We start from the raw sequence: 20,646 nt of genomic DNA, 5'->3' as shown, positions 1-20,646 counted from the left end.
TATTTGAATTCTCAGTGCTCACATTATCTATTTTGAGGTTCAGAAAAAGTCAAAGAAAAAAACCCAAACTACTATAGAAATGCAAGAAACATTTACAACATATTTGAACTATGAAACCGAATTCTTTTAGAGGGAGCCTTCCTCGTAGCACTTATTGCACTCGTATTAGTTGTTGCACTTACTGTATTTGTATCAGTTCGCTGCACTTATTGAATTTGTATTCGTTTACTGCACTTATCCTATTCGTAGTAGTTTGTAGCACTTATTATATTCGGATTAGTCTGTTGCAATTATTGTTTTCGTAGTAATTTGCCTCTGCACTATACTTTTGCTCTGGTTTATGCTTTAAGATGCTTGTTTAAGAAAGGAGATGCACTTATGACTTCTGGTGACTAGTAAGATAAGATAAGATAAGATAAGATAAGATAAGATAATCCTTTATTAGTCCCGCAGCGGGGAAATTTGCAGGCTTACAGCAGCATAGAGTTAAAGTGCACACAAGAGACATAGTAAAGAAAGACAAGATAAAAATAAAAATGAAAATAAAAAAAAAATAAAATAAAAAAACAAGTATTATAAATAAGCAATAAAAACAGTAGAAAAACACAATAACTGAAATATAATATTTACAGACAGAAAAAAAAAAGTTCTCTTGAATACCTATGTTGAATACACTTATTATAAGTCGCTTTGGATAAAAGCGTCTGCTAATGACTGTAATGTAATGTAATGTAATGTAATGTAATGAGAGGCAGTGTCTTCAGTCCATAGTTGCTCCTCATCACAAGGATCTTATCGGCCTCGTCTTTCGGCCGGTCAGTGGCACTGTGGTCCTCTCCGGAGCTCTCCGACTAGAATTCCTCCCCTCTTGCACTACAAAGGCAACAATAACAACAGCTGCACTTATCACACCGGGGACTGAACACAGACACATGACGCGGGGGATGACTTAAAGAAAGCTGGCGTTCCTGCACCTCGCCTCTGAGAAGCTGTTGCACTTGTTGTGTTTTTTAATGGCCGGTCGTCCCTTTGAGACTCTTGTTTTTCATTTCTCATGTGAAGACGCGGGGTTGTGTTGTTTCTGCGCGTCAACAATGAGGAGCACGCTGTCGGAGCGGCGGTGAAACCAGTCGCATTTACACTCATTTGGGATTTTTTTATATTTAGCCCGGTGAGGAGGGACGAGCGGGCGGAAAGAGGAGACCACGATCCCGGTGTTGTCTGACATTTTGATCCCTTTTGAGACACCCCCAGCCACCCAAAAAAAACTTGCCATTCGGATCTCGGTGCGTGTTATGTGGTGGTAAAGGCGCAGCTGTGTGTGTGTGTGTGTGAATTTATCTACAGCAAGAAAGAAAAGATGATGATGGCTGGTGGCGTCGGAGCGGTCGTGGACCATAACGGGATATACTCCAATCCCAACCTCCACAGCCTGCAGCAGCCCCACATGGACACTGATAACCCGGACTCCCGCAAGCGACCGCTGGAAACTCCGGCGGAGGAGGCCGGCTGTACCAAGCGCACCAACACTGGAGGTAAGAGAGGCTGCACAGCAAGAAGCAGCTCATCCACATGAAAGTCTGTTTGTTGCAGGAGCCTGTGCATGCAGAAAGAACAGCAAAACAATGCATGCATGCAGCAGATTTGGGGTTTTTTCTCTCATGCAGCAGATTTGGGGTTTTTTCTCTCATGCAGCAGATTTGGGGGTTTTCTCTCATGCAGCAGATTTGGGGGTTTTTCTCTCATGCAGCAGATTTGGGGTTTTTTCTCTCATGCAGCAGATTTGGGGTTTTTTCTCTCATGCAGCAGATTTGGGGGTTTTCTCTCAACATGTAGCACCTGTGCAGTTGGCACTTGGGGAAACACCGACTGTGTTTGTGGATCTTACTTGGTTTCTGTGGAGAGCAGGCCGAGTGGCCTCCTCGGGTCAGCTTTGGATGTGAACCCAGTCACCTCGCTGCTGCTGCTGCTGCTCATCAACATCTGGAGTTATGCTGCTACATCAACTATTTCATTCAGTGGTGAAGTCATGCTGTAATGTCACAGAAGCGAAGGCGTCTGGTAACAGGGTTTATTGTGGGGATTTTGTGGTTGGGATTTAGTGGTGCTTTTCTTGTGCAGAGGCCACACAATAAATCTGTGTTTTCTTTGTCCCCAGGGGTGTAAAAAAAGTAGTTCTACTTGGGCAGTTGGGTTGGGCAGGCTGTGAAGAGGGGGGCCCTCCATCATTGAATTTAGCAGAGAATAGACCCTTGAGTTCAGTTACTGCACTGATGGAGCTAGTAGTGATATAAACCCACCTCCATCACCTGGTAAATTCAGTAGCAATATATAACAAATTATACTCTTATTCTACATAAACTATAAAAGAAAACTATTCAGGTGTGCTATTAGGATTGTTGATGTTTTTCCAACGTTCGTCTCTGATTGGTCATGTGATAAGACAATACAATCATTTGGTAGCTAGTCCTGATAGCTTTCTCTTTTGGCCTCTCTACTTTCCCAACACAATAGCCTCAGTAACTCTTTCCACTGTAATAATCCAACAAATAGTTGATAAAGTTTTGCATGCACCTAATAGCCAGTAACTAGCCTGCACTCGGGCCCCCCTTAACTACCGTACCCCACTGATTTGTCCTGAACAACACAATGTGAGGATGCCTTTTGTGACACATAACAGGAGTAGAACATAAGACAGAAAAAGGCGTTGCAGTTATAGCGCTGAACCAGTAGTGAAGTCAATCATCTTGTCTCGTGAGTCTTGCATTCTATAGTTTGTGAACCACTGACCTTTGAGTCTTGGTACCGTACAAATGTGTCTTAATGATATAATGTCTTAAAAACCCGGGAGACAAGGTGGCTGTTAGGCCAAAAGAACAACCCTCTGATCTGGACAGTCCAGTGTTGATTTGTGTGAACACCGACAAGATAAGGACAAGACATAACAGAGCCATGTTGTTCATGCTAGATGCACGATGGACTTTGTAGATGTATTGTTTTATTGGTTATGCTTCAACTTAGCACTGTGAGGAGTTAAGTGTGTGTGGGGGGGGGTTTAAGCACAAATGTTGGCGTGAGCTAGGCGGGACAACCCATTCAGTGGAAATCACACAACTGAATATAGATAGTAGGGTGCACTCTTGTAGCCAAGATTCCTATCAAAGTCGGGTTATTTATAGGTTGTGGGGTAAGCCAAATCTCAGCATCTGTTTGTTATTTTCGTCTGAACTGTCAGCACACTATACGACAGTAAAACTACAATTCTGACACGTATAAAGGCCCTCAAATAACGATTATTCTAATCGTGAATCAATCGGTTCATTGCTTTCACGATTCATTTATCAGTTGTTTGGTCTATAGATGTCAGGAAGAAGCGAAAAATGTCAATCAGTGTTTCCCAAAGCCCGAGATGGCTTCCTCAATTGCCTTGATCTATTTGGTTAACCGTCACAGAGGAGTAATATTCACATTTAAAGAAGCTGGAATCAGCATATGTAGCCTTTTTTTCTTTAAAACAATCACTCCCTGAACGATAAATTGTTGCAGTGGGGGAGTGCTGAGAATTGTGAGAGCTACTTGGTGGTTGTGGGAGGGTTTGGGGGGGGGGGGGGACACTGCAGTGCCATTTTAACTAATTGATCCTGATTTCTTGTTCTGGAGGAGAAATAGCAGCGGCCAGTAAAGCATCAGCAAGGAGGGGAGAGGTGTGTGCACACCTGCCTCATCTGTAAGATGTCGGAGCTGGTAGTGGGGGATGACAGCTGACTCAGTGTGCCAGCTACTGCGCATCTTATTTCAGCTTGTGATTGTTACGGTCTGCAGCTCGCGGAGAACACTCATTCAAGAACTTCATGTTAATTAGACATCCACGGAGAACGGGCACCATATGTTACTGAAATTTTGAATTTGCTTTGTCTGTCTTTGTGTCCCAAACACCCCGCCATGTGATGATAGCAGCATTCTATCCCATTTCTTTACTGCACATCGCTGCACATCAGAAATGTCATTTCAGTAAGGCACATAAGGACCCTCGTGCCACTAGACAGTATATTTTAAAGCACATTCTGTATCCCATGTGTCCACCATTAGCACCTCTAAAGCCACTGTAAGAACAGAGAAGTCACGTGGTGTTCCTGCTTCTGGGAGAGTTGACACCATTCATTTGTAGCACAGAGAATCCACTGTGATCTTCCCTGTCCAATATCCAGGTGATGTGAACGGCTAGACAGTGTGAAATTGCATTTGGAGGATCTTAATAAATACAAAAAATACATAATTCACTTGCTGCTGTAATTTCTGTAATGGTATCAACATTGTTTTACCGGCCTGACTCCATGTTCTTTCAAGGCGTCTCTGTGTCACTGCCGACGGCGGTGCTACACAATTAATCGTGTGCTGATGATGGTCTGACTCTGAAGAGGCTGCCTTTTTTTCCTCAAAGGCAAAGGTGTTCCAGATGGCCTCCGAAACACAATCTTATCTGTGTAGAATAACCGATCACTTCGTCAAAGAAGTCAACCAGACAATACCACTTGAGCATCAGTGTGTTAACGGCCTCATTTAGTGTGTTTCAGAAAAAAAACAGGTGGACATGTGACATATGTTCTGCGCATTATACTTACTGTCACCACATCATGTTTTTCTCAATGACCATTAAGAGCAGATTTATTGTGGATTTTTTGAACATATATTGGATAATTTGTAACAGGAAATTTGGTTTGTTTTGTAAGAATGTGTTTTTTTTTATTTGATTTTGGTTAGATGCCTGAAATAAGTTCAGTTGTTAACCCAAAACCTTAAGAGATTTTATCATTTTGTCCTATGACATAAAATATGTCAGTAAATACCCCTCTCCTGAATTGGGAAGCTTTTACATGTCTTAAAAAAAAGCAGTTGCTAGCATGTGGCTTAATAAGACTACAAAACGTCATCACTGGATTTCTAGTTTTCTTTTAGCTTAGCTAAACGTGAGGTCCTGTGACCTTGGTGTAGTTGGCTTATAGCTAACTTTAGCTTTTTCTTCTGGTGATTGTATATCTGCTTTAAAAGTCGTGTACGTTTAAGGAAATTATCTTGCTGAACAAAAAACTAGAGAGCCTTTTTTTTTTTTGCAATATTCCAAAATCCAATGAAAAACTACCATTGGCTTTTCATGGAGGGAACCAGCGCGATGCTTACTTCCTGGTTAGCCCCCCAAAATACTGGTTTGAACCAGTTGATTTAAGATCATTAGTCTGCAGGCCCTTTTTATTGCTCCCCAGAATCACTCTAAATGTATCAAAGGCATTTTAGTCCAAATAAATGTAATTTATTGGTGCACGTTAGCATAGCATTATCTCTTTGGTGTTTGCATATGCAGCAGCTCACCAAAATTAGATTTACAGAGGTGAAATGGCAGCCAATCTCCCAGTCATTCTGATAAGTATCTGAAGCCAATTTCGTCCGCAGCACTGACCGAAGCTCACCGTATATATCTGCACATGAAATGCACATTTAAACCACTTGAAATGACTCCTGCACAAAACCGAATGTCTAATAAATACCTTGTCACCCTGTAATTTAAGTGATGTGTTTCAGCATCCCCCCCCCCCCCCCCCATCTCATATGATCTACATGTAACGTTGGAAACCCACGGCCTGTCTGGCAATAGTGGTAGACAGCCTGATCATCCTCAGCCTTCCCTGTAATCACCAGCCCCTCGACTGTGTCTGATATTGATCACGCTTTTTTCCTACCGAACTGATCATTAACATGACTGGCAGTTGCAACAAAGAGAAGAAAGCCTGTGCTCTTTCAAAGCCGAGCCCCCTCGTTGTGCTTTAAGAGCTGTGGACACTGAATGGGGGAAATTACGCTCTCTTTTTATCAGCATCGCCCCTCTATCCTCAGAACGAACATCTTTCATTCATTTCTCTCTCTAATTACCCATACTCTGAGCCCATGTTGCTGGCAACCACGCACCTCCCCAAAAGGTTGCGTGGCCAAGGGATTAGGTATGATCTCGTAATGTTGCTAATGGAAAGGTTGGCACAGGAATGTGTAGCTGTATTTTTTTTTTTTTTTTGGTGGGAAGGACACAGGTGCCCTTGCAGAGCGATGTGACGTGAGCGGACTGTGAATTTGCCAGGTGGCAATGAAAGAGAGAACGAGAGAGAGAGAGCGATAGAAACGAAGACAGCGCAAAGCGGGGAGAAAAGGGGGAGATAGATAGACCGTGAGAGGGAGTGGAGTCTACAGGGAGGCTGTATCTATAGACCAGAGCATCTCTGTGAATGAGACTGGTAGAATATTCTGGAAGCCATTCCACTCCAAAAAAAACCAAACGGGCCGCGGTGTTACGGGTTTGATTTGTGGATGAAACTAATCAGCAGCCAAGAAAAAAAAAAAAAAAAAAAAAAAGGAGTTCCCTTTTATTTTTACAGGTTCCCTGGAAAGCACTATTAAATGAAGCTGGACCCCCCGCATCCACACAGAGACACTCACATGCACGCACATTGCAGTTTTTACACATCCAGTCACTTCAGATACCTCTCGACGTAAGATTTATAGGCGTAGTGATTGGCTTCATCACCCCCCTCCACCATTCTGCGGCACTGCCATTTGCAATGGTTGATGAGCCCCTCCGCCCTCCCAAACATGGCCGTCTAAGGGATTGGGGGTGGGGGAAAGGAAGGAAGGGTGGGTGGCGTAAGGCACGCTGCCTCAGATCACTCCTCCTCCACCTTCTCCATCATCTGCTTGTGCTATCCGTACACCTCTTCAGCCTCGGCTGAAGGTCACTCCACATGCCTGCCCGCTTGCCGCTGAAGTCCGCTCCCCCAACCACTTCACCTTTGTCATTTGCCACTAAAAAAAAGTGAGTGAATGGACCGCCATACTTTATAGTGCTGCGTCAAAAGAGGCGGAGTAGAGGAGAAAATTAAATTTTTTGGGGACCGGCATCGGGGGGGGTGGGGACGTGACGTGCTGGAGGAAGGAGGCCACCCATTGGCCGAGCGCAGTGTCAGTCCTGCGCGCTGCTGCAGACGGACAGGCCACTCGATGAATATGGATGAGAGCAGTGAAAAGGGTGATGCGGCAGGGAAGACCCCCCCCCCTTCAAACCGATGCAGGCTTGAACAATGCGTGCCGTCTTTCACTGAAAACACTGAGAGCCTGCATTAGCATTTTCTCAGACAATTGAGGCTCTGGCCAGCTGCAGGCATGGCTTGGATGCTGCGGTGAAATCTCTTTTTTCTTCGCCCACCGATGAATTAGAACATCGGCAGAAAAAAGTCGCCGCATTCCTCAACACTACCATTGCACCTATGCCTAGGCTAACGTTCAGATCCCCTTCCGAGATTGTGCCCCGGCATTGATGGCGATCTGACAGAGGACTTGAGAAGCAGCAGATCTCAGAATGGGTAAGCCGCAAACTCTTTTTGTCTGACTTGTTGAATTTATCCATCGTGCTCGACAGCGTGCAATCTCATACACCAAAGGCTAATTTGTCCATTATTGCTTTTTTTTTTTTTTTTTTTTTTGTTCCGTCGCCCTTGCTGCCTGTCAGCAGCAGGTTAGTCCATTGAAATGCAGAATGGGTACTTGGAGGGGTAGTGGGAAGGAGGGAGGACGGTCACAAGGCATTTTCTTCCTGACCCACCCCCCTTGAGTGACTTAACTAAACACATTTGGCTCAGCGTCCGCGTCTCTCCTCCAAGCCATCCTTCCAGTATTGGAAGCAGGGGTTTGAACTAACACCCCACTGGCTCGGCTTCCCAAATGTGCCCCACTGCTCCCGTTCCCTGGCGGATATCAGCAACAGATTGCCATGTTTACTCTACCACATGACGCCATTAAAACCTGTTACTGTGATCTCAGACACTAGGACAGAATTAATTATTGACTAATGACAGCAAACGTGGCTGTGAGGGCAACGGAGGGAATCTCAGTGGCTTCTTCCCCTGCTGGGTTTACTCTGGTTGAAGATGAGTAGAAAGTTACGCAGTAGGTTTTTGCTTGTCTGTCAACAACAGGTCTTTGGTTGTTTGCATCCTGCAATCAGCGCCGCTCAAATTATATTCTTTGTGCGGCTACGGTATCAGATATCTCGGGATAGGAGCGAGGGCTCAGAAGCTTTACGGCGACCGTGTCAGACATGCATGATCTTTATTTTCTCACCAAGGTCATTTTATTGTTATTCGTTGTGAGAAAAGCTTAGAGCTGACTGCAAAATAGCAGGAAATGCAAAGATCAGATGGTCAGAGATGAACAAAGCTGCTTGATGTCTTTGTACAGGTTTATCTTTATTTATTTTTTGAAGACCTTATCAGAAAAATAACATGCTGACCAGCACCTGACATATTTACTAGCCTCCGATGGTGGTGATATCTGTGCTTTTAGGTAAATGTACGTAGGATTTGTTCTGGGATTGTCTTCACAACTGTGGATAATTAATCCAAATCAAAACTGAAATTCCATTAACAATCGTTTCACTATCTGCATACTTGTCAGAGCCATTGATTACATGCACAAAAACAAGCCTGTGGCTGAATGCAACATGAAGGGCATGTTAATGCAATAAGGAGAAGAGCTCCTTGTGGGCTCTGAAATGGCTTAATGTCACAGTGCCATGTTCATTCACCATTCACATCTGAATCTAATGAGTGCTTTACTGAGGCAACAGGTCTCAGTGCAGGGCGGTCGGTCCACCTCCATCCATCCTTCTTTCCTCCACACCATGCCGGTCAAGCCCCCCCCCCCAATTCCATACCCTCCACGAAAACATAAGATGCAGGGAAACTGTGACGAACCGTGCTGCTTCAGATCGAAAACCATATCCGGTTACGCTCAAAAAGCGTGTAAGAGATCTCGTCCTGCAAAGATGGACAATGCCTTTTTCACTTCTCTGCCCGCTCGAGTGACGTCACCCTTGAGGCAGCTGCAAAAAGGATCAAACATGACGTCATTGCATCGGAATCAGCATGCAGAGGAGATCATTTGTAACCAGTGCTGAGAACGCACCTCTGCCAAGTGTTTACAATGATGTCATCAATGTGATACTCGGAATTCGGAGGAGAATCACGTCCGCTCCACAAATCTATAAATAAAACGGTTCTGATGTATTGTTGGCAGGTTCTTTAATCATATTGCGGACCGAGCTCAATATGTGGCTGATTGCTTTTTACTAGATTAGCGCACTGAACGTGATCAGGGTTTTCTTGGACGGGACGCTTTTCCCACTTTGGTGCTGATTAATTCTTAATTAGCATCGTAGGAGAGAAGAACTTTCCTAAACTGAGGGGGAGAACCATGTTTGCCTGCAAATTCTGCACACTGACGGGCTGTCAATCACTGACTGCTACAAGCCACTGTAAGCCACAGAAGCCCCTTCCAAAATGGAGGAGATTTAGACCATCTTGGCAGTATACCCTATGAACAAATCTTTGGGATTGGTTCCCATATGTTCTTCTTACGTCTGTTAATTACGAGGGATCACTACGCATTGGCATCCATGTGTAGCATGGTTAATGACTTCATGTGTATGTATGTAGCCTTCTGTGTGTACCTTTCTGTCTCAGAATATACAGGCTACCTTTTGCAGTCAGATTGGACCGTTAATTCCAAACTCGTCTGGTCATGCGTGGAGGACGATCCGTAAAACTGGACCCTGGTTTTGTATTCAGTCAGATGTTTCCTAAAACTCCTTGAAAACAGTTAAAATTAGACCTCTGCAAACTGGAAAGGAGGTCATAATTTACTCTACGAGGAAAACTGGGACAGGACACAGAACGTCACAGTGTCACAGTCACAGTCTCTGATAAAATGTGAATGCACTGAAAACTGCTCAAAGGGCTTCTTCCAGATATGTTCCCTTCACCAGGGGAACACAGACACAAGATATATGATTGCCTTTCCCCATATAAGTCCCAGCTACATGTCCCCATTGTGAATTTTCTGCTTGTTCAGGGTATTGGGGGTGGGGAGGGGGGCTGGGCACCACTTTGGTGTGTATGATGATGTGCAGAGCTGCTTTACGAGACGTGACTCTTTCCCACTTTATGTGTCCCCCCTCCCAGAGGAGGGCGAGTACTTCCTGAAGGTGCTGATCCCCAGCTATGCAGCCGGCTCTATAATCGGCAAGGGCGGCCAGACCATCGTACAACTGCAGAAAGAGACGGGTGCCACCATTAAGCTGTCCAAATCCAAAGACTTCTACCCAGGTAAGAATGAATCCCTCACTACTCAAAAACGATGAGCATATATTAATATATTTATGAGAGGAGCTGTCCGACTCATTACCTTGCTGAAGGGGTGACGCTTTGGTGTGAGAGGGAGTATTTGATATGTCCTCTTCATTTGGTAAATAATTGCAATCCATTTTAATCATTGACCGTTCGTTAATGCCTTGAGCTTGAGTATCCTTATGTTTGGGGGACTTCAGATGTTAGAGCTGTCAGATGCAGCATTTAGGTCTGAAGGCCATTTTTAAGTTGCTTGGCTAGCAGGTTGCGCCACTGTGCGACATACCAGGTGGCATCGGGCGGTTCTCCCTACCTGGCGCCTCGTTGGAATGCAGATGTCTTGCACAGACTTCATACGCAATGTACACCTATTAGATTTCATGGACCCAAGCCAAGACAATCAACTCTACCATACAAGCTTCGCACAAACATCACCAAGGCTAATATCGTTATAAACTTTAAATCCCATGTTTACCAGAGATGTGCTTAGAAGTTACTTGGAAATAAGAAATGAATAAATATAAAAAACAACTAGTCGACTAAAGAAATGTTCGTCAACTGAGAACAAAACAGCCGATTAGTCGACAAAGAGGGGCAGCCTTACTTTTTACCTTATGCACAGTAGGTCAAGCAGAAAAAAAGAGGGTGTTCAATGGCAATATAAGAGAAAACATCACTTTTTTTTACTGTATTCATACTTGTGAAGACTGCTGGACATAGTACGCTTTTAAAATGCTTTTTTTGTGCTAAATAATTTTTACGGAGACCAGCCAAAATGAAGCTGTTGCGCATTTTAGGGGCTCTCAGGTGTCAAACACTGGATTGCACTCCTTCATTGCGGGGTTTGTTTAAAGCATTCATGGTTTCATGTCGAATGCATAAACTCTTTTCTGGGAAAATTGCACAGGGGTGCCATTTATTCCCCCCCCCCAGAAAATGAGAACAAGCTCTGTGACGCAGAGGACACGGCATGCATCGAAGGCAGTAATTCTGCCGAGGAGAGTCTCGCTCAAAAATGGCAACAGGGGAAGGGCACTCGTGCAGCTTGGTGACCCCCATCACACAGAGGTCAAAGCCGAACCATCTTATCCTCCGAACACAAACGCCTGAGCCGTACGGGAGTCTGGCCGTTTGTCCTTCATGCCTCAGAGGAGGCTCCGACCTGCTGAAAAATAACAGGTGCTGAGCGTCTCGCTGCTTATTAGGTCCAGATGTTTCTGTGATAACTAATGCAAGCGAATAATCCCTGTGTAGTTGAATAGTTTTTACTGTATGGACATTTTGAATATATAATCACCTCTTTATATAGGACATAGTTAGCGTGCACATGACCTATGAAATATAAGTTACACAAAATATGCAAGAGGAATAGACATGTTTATTTTTATTTATAGGGTCCACAGGTAGTCCTCTTGCCTTATTCAACTATTATAACTATAAAACAGAAAGATTGAACTCGATTTCCCATCATAATGGCTACCTTCATTATTGAATATGTCTTGTGACCTCTGCAATTTCCGTCTTAAGATCATTTAGAGCACAAGATATCACGCTACCTACAGGAAAAATAAACACAACATGGTTTGAATTTGAAGTGTTCTGTAGGGTTTTACGTGTGATATATTGAACTGACAGAATCGTGGCTAAGAAGTAGCCGACGGAGCACCGGGGGAGAGGAAAAGAAGCATGTGCGAGCAAATATTTCTCCTGTACTTCTCTCTTCCAACCATGTTTCTGCTAGCCGTGATGAAAGGACGCACGTTCAGAAAGGGCACAGCCCCGAAATTCTCCACATACAAGGCCAACTATGTACAAGGGGAATAAAACATGGCTACTCCATTGTCATGGCAACAAATGAAAAGGAGCAATATGTATCCTTATTTCTCTCTTTGGATTGTGGATGTGTTCATAGGCCACCACCTGCTCTGCCCATCCCCCTACTCATTATCGTGATGAGTGAGAAGAGGAGTTCAGGGAGAGGGTGCTGGCAATGATTTGATTGGCCGGTTGCTCGGGCCCACACTTGTAAAATGAAAGGAGTGCTACTGTACACTGCACAATAGCTGAGAAGTCCGTAGAAGCTAAAGCTTTAAAAAAGAAAAAAATGCTCTGGCCTTGTTAAGTATTGGGCAAGTTGGTGAAGTTTGAAACTGTAAGATATACAGAGTTTTAGAGGCAAGCAATTCAGCATGTCAAAGTTCTCAGCTACATCTGTTTTATCCACCGATCATTGTTGAATCAGCTGCAATTCGGGCTACTACAGCATGCTAATGCCATTACACACAGTTCACGCCCTCATCTCTCATCCTGCAGCAGCCCAAGCAGACTCCAACCACAGCACAAACGCACACTAGAGAAATCAAGGGACAACGACCGATGCAGCCATTTTCCTCTGCAATCCGCTCTGTGACAGCTTGGTTTGAGACAGCCACCTCGCGTCTCCCATCCGTCAACGTAAACCGCGATGAGACCATGAATACAAAGGTTCTTGATGGGGGCGGTGCAACTGTGGCGGGCTGAGATGGATGAGCGGGGACGGTGAAGGGTTGTGCGGTTGAGGCATGATTGTGTGACAAGGGGGAGCGGGCCCAGAAATAGCCCGTTTCAATCTCTCTCCATGGACATGACCCCATCTCCCAGCTGTAGGCAAGCTGCTCCGACGCAGGCCAAGTTCCCTCTTTACTCCTCCCCGTCACTCTTTCTCTCACATTTGGTTACTGGTAGTTGGGCGAGTTCAGGCCAGATAAGATGACATCATACTTCTTTTAAAATTCTGTTTGCGTGCTCGCCTCCTAACGCATGGGCAGTGACTGTTTTTGTTTTCACTATTCGGTTTGAACCCACCTCAACTGTTGGGCGACTGGATCTACTCGAGCCCCCGTCAACGCAGCGTGCTATGCGTTCACCCACTCTACCGGGCATTCAGCACACACACACACACACACACACACCTACTCACGCCTACTTACACACATCCGCATACTAAAGCAGCTGCAGAGAGAGCCGTGGGAGTTCACGATTCACACACAAACTTAGAAACTAAACTTCAAACCCTTCGCTTGGTGCAGCTGGCCTCCGACCAAGTACGTGTATTGAGTTACTTTGGACAGCACGAACAGATCAGGGTGTTGTGATGTCATAGAAACACTGGGTGTATGTTTTCCATTATGTGATCATTAAAATACCAAATCGCAATGTGTTACCTCATACTGGAAAACACCACTGTTCCACTTCCATCAAAAAGTAGCAGACAGACAAACTACAGCAAAGGCGCAGTTTGCAGTTTTTCAGCTGTTTCTTCATGTGCAGTATATGCTGTACTCACCAATGCTCCCTATAGGACAGTATCACATCTCTCTGGGATGACATCATGGGCGGGGATTTTAAAGTAATGGGAACTGCAGTCTTTTTCTCTGCAGAATCATGTCTGTGCCTCGCTGAACAACATTTGTTCCTGGTGATCAACTACCACCAGGAACAGTTGTTACGCTGTAGTATTCTGGTAGTATTAGTACTGTTCTGCATTACGATGCTATTTTTCTCTGCAAGCACAATACCCGATGTTACTAAGGGAGGTTTTGTTTACTCGTCGCAAGGAGTAGTGATCCGCCTGTGGCTAAAGATGATGAGCAATTAGGGTTATTTTAACTTGGGGTTATTGACTATACATGTTTAACGACACCCAGCAAACATTCCGGCTATGAACAAAAAGTCGTAGTCCTAGACCTAAACCAAACCTAGACGTCGTTAGGGTTTGAAATATATAGCAATAACAGAAAGTTGCAACGTGGACGTCGTCACAACTTGCAATCTTCAACTTTTAAAATGATTCCATATCTATATCCTGGCATGTATTTTGAACAACTGTCTTTTTTCACCAAAATCCAGTGTAACCAAGCTCAGTTGCACTTCACTGTAACTGGCTGGTTCAAGCATTGTGATGAGCTGGAGGCTTGACAGGTTACAAATAAAAGTACTCTATAACACTGTTATGAATGACTTTATATTCAATAACATCTCAAATGTTTGTAAGTCTGGTTGTTCTCTGGTTTAGGTGCGACCTGAACGTCATTTCAACCCGTTAAACGCGAGAGGTTGTGTCATAGACCTGCTGTCTACTCCAGGGTCAATGAAATGTTTGCTGGGAAATTACAGACTTGCGTTATGGGAAAAGCAGGATCCAGCACTTAAGACTTAATGTCAGGAGATCTCAGCTTCAACCATTATTTTATTCGGTCTGTTTCATAAACATCTCCACCAAACGTATTCTTAGCCTGAACTAGGGTGCTTCCACATTGTGTTATTTTGTTATGGTACTTCAGTTTACTTAGCGTTGCCAGCTTTATCATTCTTTACTTGCCAACAAAAAAGGTTTTAGGTAAGATGTTATCAAGTTTTTCAGGCAAGAAAATAACCATTAAGATTCCCAATATATAATCAGTGCGTCCAAATAACACCCATTTCAAAACTTACTCAAACAATTTTGGACCTCTGAGGAGCTGCTAGCTGTTGTAAGACTGGCTGTTTGGCGTACAAAGAGCACATGTCGACAGTGTTTTTGTAATTACAAAGAAGAGGAGACACAGGTCTGCAGTGAATGTTAACCATGGGGGGTATTCAAAAAAATTTGAAAATTAAATCAAGAACCACCAATTGGGCAATTGCTAGATAACTGGCCAGCTTGCAGCTAGCTGGCTTTCTAGCTACTAGCTATTATATCTACTGACTTCGCTACATTTACAGATCCTCATAGCGGAGCTATCTACACCAAGAGACACTACAAAGTAACTAAAAATGTCCTCATTTGCCATTTTCATATGTCGTCCTCCCATTCACTGATGACCGATGGATGTGGTACTGTAAAAACATCTCATCTCATGAATGTTCCAAAATATCATTCATTGTTTTCAACGCTACTAGCGCTAAACCCAGGCGGCCAACTCCGGTTCTGCCAAGTAAAGCCAATGCAGAAGTGTCTTAAAATTGTATTCTCTCTACTGACCAGCAGGGGGCGACTCCTCTGGTTGCAAAAGAAGTCCGATTGTATAGAAGTCTATGAGAAAATGACTCTACTTCTCTCTTGATTTATTACCTCAGTTACATGGTAAACATGAGTTTATGGTCTCAATCTCTAGTTTCAAGTCTTCTTCAATATAGCATGATGTTGATTTAGTAAATTATGGTCCCATTTAGAGTCAAATAGACAATAAAGCAGAGTATGCTTTAGGGCAGGCTTACTGTGATTGACAGATAGCTGCCGCCACCAGAGCCATATACGGCGTCACTACGCCACTCCTCCGCAATCAAAATATAGTAAGTTCTGTTCATTTTTTGCGGAAAAAAAACAGCATGGCGACGACTGTAATCCAAGATGGCGACAGCGAAATCTCCGAACCCTGGCTCTAAAACACCAGTCCATAAACCAATGGGTGACGTCACCGTGACTACGTCTATTTCTTCTATACAGTCTATAGCTAAACCGGAAGAAAAAATACAATTGCGTTAGAACTAGACCTGAAAAAGAAATGGGTGGGACGGCATAAGGTGAATAGGTAGATAAGAACAATTTCTCCTACTCTTTTCTTACACTCAAGCAGTAACTATGTTGCCGGACATTTTCTTTTGTTGATGTTAGTTGAGTATTGAGTAACACTAGCTGTACAATGCAAAATAATCATATCTTTTGTGTTGTGACAGACTTCCTAAATTGGCTTTAATTACTGCAAGCTGTGTTGCAAATCCACACAATGTTACCAGATATGTAGGTATGCACTATCACTAATCTTGACAGTGCATTATTTTGTCAGTAAATAAAAAAGGAATTAATGTGCAAGATCTGCAAGCCTTGACTGTGCCTTTGGGAAATTACAGTCAATGTCAAATTTAAGAGGTTCACCATTTGCAAGTAAAGCTAGTTGCACTGGGCTGCATGTCCTACATTACCTTGAACACACACACTGCAGGTTAACCCGCAAACACTGACCTGCTGCCCCAGTTACTCACTAGAGCACCAAATGTGTATTAATCCATTTCTGAAAATAGTTTCCAACAAATGCACATTTCCTTTTTTTTGACTTGTCTTTGCTAAAAACTACAGTGCCCGGCTGTTAACGGAAATATCAGAGCTTTCCAAATAAAAAGATTTTTATATTTATTTATATTATTGACCAGTTTTTATAGATTTAGTAAAAGCCAATGGGCTTGGGGCTGAGAGTTACTGACAGACTGGGGAAAGTAGTGAGCTGCGGACTAACACGTTGTTAATATTGGTCTTTTCATGAGATTCGTTGACATATAACAATAATGTTATAAATAACTTAGCTCAGCAAACCTTTAAGTCCTATCCTGCAGGACGGCACTTTGTCAGTATTTTCTCTAAAAGTAAAATCCCTGCCATATGGCAACAGCATGACATGGTGAATATATACAGCACTGGGATATTCAACAAAAACATTCTAGCTCAATTTGTAGTGTGAATAATTACTTTGAAAAATCTGCTGATGTGATGACAGTAATTACGGGTGATACTTTATGTGTGGCACGCCAACAGTCTGAATAAATCAGTCTAAAGATTTAGACGGGCTGAGGCAGAGGCCACATCGGTTCAAGGGACAGACGAAAGAATTGAAACTTTCTTACTGGAGGATCGAGAGAGTCATTGGTCTCCGGGGGTAAAAGTTGAAGACTGAGATGTGTGCTCTCGGGGGGCACTGACACCTTTTTCAGTCCCCTTCTGCAAAACAAAAGGACAAGCCAACTCCAAGCTTTTATTATGAAATTCGTCGCCCTCTAGGCAAAAGATGATGCAAGCAATTTAGGAGGTGAAAAGTGCTGAGAGTAGATATATATCAGATAGTGTCTTCATGGTGTGTCAAGAGTTGTAGTCATATATCATGGTCACTGACTTGGGAACAGTGCTGTCACTCCTTTCTAGATGTAGAGATGTTTAACTAGAGGTTGCCGTACCAAGCAAAGTAGAGGGACCTGCTCACCTAGCAACAAATGTTGAATGAAAAGTGAAGTAAAAGCAATGAATGCTCAAAGCAGTAAGTCTTCTAAGGATAAGTCTAATGAAAAAAATCACCGTCTGAAAGCACCACTTTTTATGTTCACCTCCAGCGTAATTGAGTTTTACATACGTATTACTTCCACGTCCTCGTATTTTTAATTTTTGTACCCTGGCTGCATACACAAGAGCAATTCATACACCATAAATAATGTCCTTATACTATTTCCTCCGGCAAAGACGCCATTAATAGAAACAATATGGAATAACACAGTTTATCTTTGTCTGTTTCATTGTCATAGAGGTCTCTGTATGATAATGTTCAACATCCATGATGAATACATGTGCCAACTAAAAAAAGAAGGTCAAGTGCGTGTACTTGCCTGCTTTAGTCTTTTTTTTTATTATTATAATTTTTTTTTAATTTGTGCACTTTCATGAAAAAAAGGGGTTAACAGTTTTATTCGAATGTTCTTCGGGCATTGTGCAGTCCTTCATGTCTATTATGGACAACTGAACCAGAAACTATTCCATTTAAGTTAATTGCCGGTCAGCTGCCCTCACCCCATAGTGCCCAATAAGAGATTTCTACTGCTTTTCCTGATATGCTTGTACCGACCCTATTGACTTTTTGCATCTATTATTAGACATGTCTATGGCATATTACCAATCAGGTTGGACTTGACTAATTTCCCCGGATTCATTTTTAGCATATCTCGTGTTCTGATAAATGGCTAGGATGGCCGATAGCGATCCATGTGTGTCACCCAATCTTGTAATTCGAGATTCAGTTGAATTAGAAATGGAAATTCCAACGATGAAGTAGAGCAGCGCCTCTCTGATCGCCTTATCAGCTGCTCTTCCCATTTGCAAATTTGACACTTTTTCCTAACAACAATATTTGCCTTATTTGGATTTATGCCGGGAGACATTTCCTATTGACTTCAACCAGAGGACAGTGAAACGCTAAAGAGGCAGGAAGGTTGATACAAAAGGGAGAGTGTTTTAAAAAATCCTTCAAGCCAGCATAAAGGACTCGCTGTTGCATCACCTGTTTCCACGGCTCGGCCCCTTTACCATGGCAACGGAATGCCGGTTGGGTCGTCAATGTGGGTGTAGAAAGAAGCCTAGAAGAGGAACAAGCTTGTGTTTAGTCTATTAGAGCTGCAAGGCAAGGAAGGGCTCAGCAATACAGCCCTGAAAGAGTTACATCATTGAAAAAGAATCCCCCCCTGTGGCTCACTAACCAAGCACGGTTCTTTCTTTCAGCAGTGTCTCTGTTGATTGTGTAAATGAAGTAACAGAGGAAAAGCTCAGTAATTGCATCTCTTTGTAAAATGTCAAGGAGCATTTTTCATTGCCAAGACTTCTTCATATATGTGAAGATTTTCGTACAACCCCTAGCAAATCCCTGAAATCTGCTCGCCAAGTACACAATCGGAGAATATTATGGTAACTCATTGCTTGTGTTTGTCCTCTTCCCTCCTTTTATCATCTCAGGAACAACAGAACGGGTTTGTCTGATACAGGGTACTGTCGAGGCTCTCAATGGTGTCCATAACTTCATTGCGGAGAAAGTCCGCGAGATGCCCCAGAGCGCACAGAAACCCGAGCCGGTCAGCATACTGCAGCCGCAGACCACCGTCAACCCAGACCGTGTCAAACAGGTGAGATATTGTACAGAAGTTGAGGTCACAAGGATGTGTGGTCACCGTGTGGTGGGGGCAGGTCTCTTCCAGGACACCCTGTTTTTTAGTCATCGGCCTTACTTGTTCCCTGGGCCATGACCCGCAGTGTGGGGTCAGGAAAATGTGAGAGTATGCGGTTATTTTTACCTACAGTCTTTCATAGCAAGACAGAGCCGTGTGGCAGCTGCAGCCTAAACCCCTGGGATTAACAAATCGCTGAGTAAAGCGGGGGCTGGTACAGTACTCTGACTCAGTGAGAGACATCTTTTTCCGTCAACCATTTATGCTGTTGAACCTTTCCCTTGTTACCTTTTCATCGCTACTTCAATCTTTCCATTTCTCTGCAGGCCAAATTGATCGTGCCCAATAGCACAGCTGGCCTGATCATTGGCAAGGGAGGAGCCACGGTCAAAGCAGTGATGGAGCAGTCAGGGGCTTGGGTGCAGCTTTCCCAGAAGCCAGAGGGCATCAACCTGCAGGAGCGGGTGGTGACCATCAGTGGGGAGCCCGAACAGAACCGCAAGGCTGTGGAGATCATAGTGCAGAAGATCCAGGAGGACCCGCAGAGCAGCAGCTGCCTCAACATCAGCTACTCCAACGTCTCGGGCCCAGTGGCCAATTCCAACCCCACCGGCTCCCCCTACGCCAATACCGCCGAGGTGCTGCCCAATGCAGCCGCAGCAGCCGCCACCGCCTCCAGCCTTCTGGGCCAGGCCGGCTTGACAGGAATGGGCGCCTTCCCCGCCACCATGTCCAGCTTCTCTGGCAACGATCTGCTGGCCATCACCTCGGCCCTCAACACGCTGGCTAGCTACGGCTACAACACTAACACCCTAGGTCTGGGCCTCAACCCTGCAGCTGCTTCTGGGGTCCTCGCTGCAGTAGCAGCCAGCGCCAACCCGGCTGCTGCCGCCGCAGCCAACCTACTGGCCTCCTACGCTAGCGATGCCTCTGGCGGCGCTGGCCACCATGCTGCAGGCCTCGGTGGGTTCTCCCTGGGTTCTCTAGCAGCTGCTACAGGGGCTTCCAATGGTTACCTTAATGCTTCATCCCCACTGATGGCCTCCTCCCTATTGGCAACAGAGAAGCTGGCAGATGGGGCCAAGGACGTGGTTGAGATCGCTGTGCCCGAGAATCTGGTCGGCGCCATTTTGGGGAAAGGAGGGAAAACGCTGGTCGAGTACCAGGAGCTAACGGGAGCCCGCATCCAGATCTCCAAAAAGGGAGAGTTCATTCCTGGTACTCGGAACCGTAAAGTTACCATAACAGGGTCTCCAGCCGCTACGCAAGCAGCGCAGTATCTGATCAGCCAACGGATCACTTACGAGCAGGGCGTGCGCGCTACCAACCCACAAAAGGTGGGCTAAAAGGAAAAAGAAGAGGAAAGAAGGAAAAGGATGAAGACAGATAGAAGGAAATCGAGAGGGTCGCGATGAATAGAAAAAAGAAACGTCCAAATATCTGTTCAATATTTCCGTATCAAATGAGAGAATCACAAAAGGAGGAGGTGGGGGAGACAACCAAGATAAGTGTGTGTGATATGTGAATGTGTTTTTAGGACTGACGTCCTGATGTTTTTTAAAAGTTTGTGTCGAGTCCTTTTGACGATGGTGATCAGAGTAAGCTGAACTGGTCCACTGCCAAGCTGCAGATTCAAGGGTGAGGCCGCATGGCTTCACCTTCCTCCAAAACCTCATAGCTGTTTTATTTTTATTTTTTCGTTTGGGTT

General features: G+C 44.3%; 1 protein-coding gene across 1 annotated transcript; it reads left to right on the top strand.

Moving 5' to 3' along the window:
• Positions 1 to 1,432: 1,432 nt before the first annotated feature.
• On the top strand, positions 1,433 to 20,425 carry nova1 (NOVA alternative splicing regulator 1). The gene is made up of 4 exons (XM_054626505.1): positions 1,433 to 1,535; positions 10,059 to 10,202; positions 18,730 to 18,896; positions 19,265 to 20,425. Exons 1-4 carry the CDS (start codon positions 1,448 to 1,450, stop codon positions 20,282 to 20,284), a joined length of 1,419 nt encoding a protein of 472 aa, XP_054482480.1. The 5' UTR covers positions 1,433 to 1,447; the 3' UTR covers positions 20,285 to 20,425.
• The last annotated feature ends 221 nt before the right edge of the window (positions 20,426 to 20,646 follow it).

This window comes from Anoplopoma fimbria, chromosome 24 (genome assembly GCF_027596085.1).
Source record: "Anoplopoma fimbria isolate UVic2021 breed Golden Eagle Sablefish chromosome 24, Afim_UVic_2022, whole genome shotgun sequence".
In the NCBI taxonomy this organism is placed as follows: Eukaryota; Metazoa; Chordata; class Actinopteri; order Perciformes; family Anoplopomatidae; genus Anoplopoma; species Anoplopoma fimbria.
The sequence above is the reverse complement of the archived record's forward strand: the minus strand, read 5'-3'. Positions and strand labels throughout refer to the sequence as shown.

Excerpts from the sequence above, each read along its gene's own strand:
- nova1 (XM_054626505.1), top strand. The coding sequence starts at position 1,448 with ATGGACACTGATAACCCGGACTCCCGCAAGCGACCGCTGGAAACTCCG. Across the intron at positions 10,203-18,729 it reads ATCCAAAGACTTCTACCCAG|GAACAACAGAACGGGTTTGT; the intron begins GTAAGAATGAAT and ends TTATCATCTCAG. Across the intron at positions 18,897-19,264 it reads ACCCAGACCGTGTCAAACAG|GCCAAATTGATCGTGCCCAA; the intron begins GTGAGATATTGT and ends ATTTCTCTGCAG.